Here is a 4,684-nt window from a genome sequence, read left to right as displayed (position 1 = left end):
GGTAGAAAGGGAAATTGGTAGAAAGGGGTGGATGTTTAGGTATGAAGAGTTGGTTAAGGAATAAAGGGACTTTTTAGACCTTTTATTAACAATTAATTAAAATAAAAATAAAGTAAATGACATGCAAAATATTGGAAACCAATGTGACGCAAATGATCTGACATTTCATCTATCACATCATCACTTAACGAACTCGGGCTATCCGATATCAAATGCAAACATTTCCTGATTAGGTACTAAAATAATTAATAAATGAAAACATAGTTCAGGTACTAAAACTAAAAAGGAATGTATTACAAGTACTAAAAACATATTTAAGTCATAATTTTAAATAAATACAAACCTTTCATAATAAGAAATATGAGATTATGGATATCAAGATTAATTATAGATAACAAGTGGTGAGACACTAGAATGAGAAAGATTTTGTTTGATTTTGGTATATATGGTTAAATTTGTAACCAATTTATTTGAGTAGTTATTTTTAAAATTCATTTGTCATAATTTTCTGTTTTTTTATTAAAAAGAACTTTATATAATGTCAACACCCAAAAGATTAATGTGAGGTTACATGGCAATTTTTGCTGGCTAAAATTGAAAGAAAACTCGTCACCATGACTGCAAAATCTAAGGAAACAAACTAGTGAGATCGTATCAAGGTTCCTGCCGCTAGGAACAAGCTAAATACAGCTGCACTTCCCAGAGTGGTCTGCCCTATATGCCTTATCTTGAGGAGTCCAGGAACCTGCAAGGTTTCAACGTCATAGCTGAGTAACTAAACAAAGGAAGCTACATCATTATTCAGTAGAGTAATGCCCTAGGAATGAATAAAGAAATGCCATTGCACTTCCACAGAAAACCAGAGAAATGATTGAGTGTATATATACTGCCAATGTAGACAAGTGCAATGTATAGTATCCTTTAAAAACCTCGTGGCTGGAACATGCATATGATTTTATTTTATTTTTATTGTCAAATGTTAGTTTATTAGTTTAGTTAGAAATGTTAGTCCAGGGATTCGAACTTACAACTCCCCCTTCTCAAGCCCCCCCTTTCCAACCACTAGGTCAACCTTATATCTCCAGAACATGCATATGATTGACCAGTACTCAAAGTTTGAAGATTAGATACATACCTGAAAAGGACTAAGGAGCCTAAAAGATTAATTCATAACATACTTTCAAATATCAGAATTGTATGTACTCATCTACCTACAAATTGGAAATGATATGTTATCCTAGTATTTTCTTCCAGATTGGAATTAAGATGATAAAGTAATAAAAAATGACTTGTTTAACTGAATACATCTTGTAATGTATGAGAATCAAAAACAAAATTTTTATCTTCATTTTTTACCATATAAACATGTAAATCAGATTTAAGAGATGCAAGGCCCAAGGGAGGATATCATTATGAGAAAATTAAGAGAGCCATCAATTAGCAATAAAAAAAGTAGAACTCTCATTGTCTTTGATGGGGACTATCCAGTGGGATGGATAGCAAGAGACGAAAACTTTTTCGAGGTGCGGCACACATGCTCATGGGTGAAGGTGCACCTAACCTTAATTTGTAAGCAATATTTGAAGCAATATTTGGGTAGAACCAGCGGCAGATCTGTTAAGGCATTTTGGAGGATGCAATGAGGGGAGTCCATTAGAAAGTTTGGCTATCTTACAATAAGATGGAAGTATGGAGGATTATGTGAGAAGTTTTAAAATCTTGAATCTTGATAGCCAAATCATGGAGTTGCCAAAAGACTAGGTTCTGGGTTATTAACTTGGGGGATTAAAAGAGGACATTATGACAAGAATCAGAACACACCAACATTATTGAATAATGCGGGCAATTGAGCTGCCTAGGAGCATTGAAAAGGAATAGCATGCAAAATGAGGATGTTCAACGCCAATGAAATCCCTGACAATTGGGCACTCAATAAGAGGAAGATGGGGCTATTCTATTCAGGTGGTCATACTCATACTCACGCAGGCAATTGGTTCTTTTAGTGGGAAATTGGGCCTTGGGTCAATGCTACAAGGATGCTCCATGCCCAACACAACTTGACCCAGCTCTATATCACAATTGCAAAATTCCTCAACCTAGAAGGGCACTGTTGTTGACAGCATTCACTAAGCCTCCAATCCTTTTAATAGGAACAAAGGCATAAATCATATTCCCTACACACTAACTTAGTGAAATGCAAGATCGAAGGGTGCTGTTTCAAACATAGGGATGCATACACCCTGTACATCAATGCCAAGAGGGAAGTCTGTGCTGAGCAAAAAAAAAAAAAAGAAGGAAGTCTGTGATAGAACCAACTGGTAAAAGAGAGAGAATAATGAAGAACGCTCAAGGCCCTATAAAACCCGCACTAGAATCACATACTTCCAATATGGGACTATACCTAGTAATTGGATGCTAACAACCTCAGAATCATGTTGTTAGGCAAAGATGAAGAACAAGGACGCTAGACAAAACACAAACAATTCGACATTGGGACATTATGCATGTGTGAGCGAGAGAAAGAGAGTCAAACGAAAGTAAATTTTTACATCATGACAAAAGATCTAAGCTGAGAATCAAGATTGTATATTCACCTTCTCAAAACAACTTGTTAAGCCTTTACATTTTTCTTATGATAATGAACCTCTCAAAAAAGTAATAAGTTGAATCGATGTAAGCACTTTATTTCTTTATAAAGAGATCCCAAAACAAGATAAATTTTATCTTTCAGAAAAGGTATATTCACCTTCTCAAATAACTTGCTATGCTTTACATTTTCCCTATGACAATGGGCCTCACAACTTCTCTCAAGGAAGGATAGAAGGAGCAATGTGAGCTCTACCAAAGCCCCTTGAATGGTACAGGTCCTGAATATCTTAGGGTATTTCCTGAATGGGTTGAAGGAAGAAGTCAAGGGTGAATTGGAAGGTGCCTAGTGGAATACCAAAGATGATGAATTATGCCCCGTAGAAAGATGATAGTAAGTGGATATTAAACGAGGGGAGATTTTCAGGCAGTGAAGGAGGGCCACATATAGAAGTTACACATCATACAAAACAACATATGAATCTGTTTCTGGGAAACCTGCAGGAACCAACCCAAAAGAAGGGTCGGTGATGGATTCAGCAACTGGCAGAACCAAATGGTACTTTGACAAACCAAGGAAGTTTTAAGAGATATTTTGATGAAGAAATACAGTTGAACATCAAGAAGGGGCTTTGTTCTTAGGAGTGATATAGCTTAGATCATCTGTTTCAAAACGTTACTGAAGGAAGATTTCGAAGGAGGAGATGGTGTGGCTTCTTTTGATAGGATAGGCTGCTGAATTTCATCTTGATGACAAGGTCAAATTTTGGTAGGGGGGAGTGTTGTTTGAGATCATGGTAATTATAAAGGGAGATGGGATCACATGTATAATTAAAAATAAAAAGGAAGATGGAGAGTTAGCTAGGATAGTTATATGATTTGGTTTTGTTTGAAGGCTTTCACTTAGTTTGTTTCACTCATTTGGTCTTTCTTTCGCGTTAATTAGTGGCAGGATATTTAACTAAGTCCAGTTGTGGACTTCTCAGTCCCAACATTGACTAGTTCCATTTATGTATCCAGCTATCAAAGAATCAACCAATCTCTGTTTTCTTCCATAGAACCCCTAATCAGTAAGATGTTGAGACATCCGATGTCTAAGAAGAAAAATTCAAAGCCTAGATATTCTTTCTCCTCTTTTTTTTTCTTTGATCCCAACCAGTTAAACTCCTAATCAGACCTGTTCACTAAATCATCAGACACTAAACTAACCAAGTTGCAAAATCCAAAAATTAACAGTTTCATATTACATTAATTTCCACTTACTGAAGCATTAGGGTTAAGATAGATTTTAATTTTAAAATCAGAAATACAATTGATCTCCTAGTGATTCTTCAGCTTCCGAAATCTAAACCCACCCCAATATGATTTCACTCATGCGAAACAAAATTAAATTTTTCCCCCAAATTCTTCGTCAACTAAAACCCTAGTCATAATCAGCATAGCTTTTTGAGACTAAACTGCCCCCAATCAAATTACAAAAAATTGCAATTGCCTTTTCCAATTCACTCATTCAATAATCAATTACATAAATAAAGGATTTGAATCGCATACCTTATACCTAATTGCATCGTAAGTCCCATAAACAGCACCTGCATGCAACACACCAGTTCCAAAATTCACACTAACCTAAGAACAGAGCGAAAGCTGTGCCGTGTTTGCCTATTAATGAAAAGGATCCAACCAAACCGTGAATAAGAAGTGAAAATTATCTCACCGACTGCGCCGCCGATAGCACCGCCAACGGCGGCTCCGGTCGCCACGCGTGTTAGGACGCTGTCTCTAGCCATTCTCTTCTTTCTTCTATGCTTAACCTCGCCTTCAGACTTCTATTTTTTTAATCAGAATTTGCTTTTATTAAGTTTTAGGCTTCCCTTAAAAATAATAATAATAATAATACAAATAGGTTAAAATATTATTAACTAAAATATTTTTTTTTCATTTCAGAAAAATAATATAAAAGTTTAGATTTACTTCCTGCAAACAAATTTTGTCACTATAAAATTATGATGTTCTCTTTTTTGTCTAGAATTAGATTTGGATGAATTTAAACCCAATGATGACTAAAAACATAAATTGAATTTAAACCCAATGATGACTA

At 35.4% G+C, this 4,684-nt stretch overlaps 1 protein-coding gene across 1 annotated transcript; it reads right to left on the bottom strand.

Annotated features, from left to right (window-relative positions):
- Positions 1-494: 494 nt before the first annotated feature.
- On the bottom strand, positions 495-4,445 carry LOC114409506. The gene is made up of 3 exons (XM_028372985.1): positions 4,301-4,445; positions 4,138-4,175; positions 495-745 (listed from the first exon to the last, which is right to left on the bottom strand). Exons 1-3 carry the CDS (start codon positions 4,371-4,373, stop codon positions 641-643), a joined length of 216 nt encoding a protein of 71 aa, XP_028228786.1. The 5' UTR covers positions 4,374-4,445; the 3' UTR covers positions 495-640.
- Between the last annotated feature and the right edge of the window lie 239 nt (positions 4,446-4,684).

This window comes from Glycine soja, chromosome 4 (genome assembly GCF_004193775.1).
Source record: "Glycine soja cultivar W05 chromosome 4, ASM419377v2, whole genome shotgun sequence".
In the NCBI taxonomy this organism is placed as follows: domain Eukaryota; kingdom Viridiplantae; phylum Streptophyta; class Magnoliopsida; order Fabales; family Fabaceae; genus Glycine; species Glycine soja.
The sequence above is the reverse complement of the archived record's forward strand: the minus strand, read 5'-3'. Positions and strand labels throughout refer to the sequence as shown.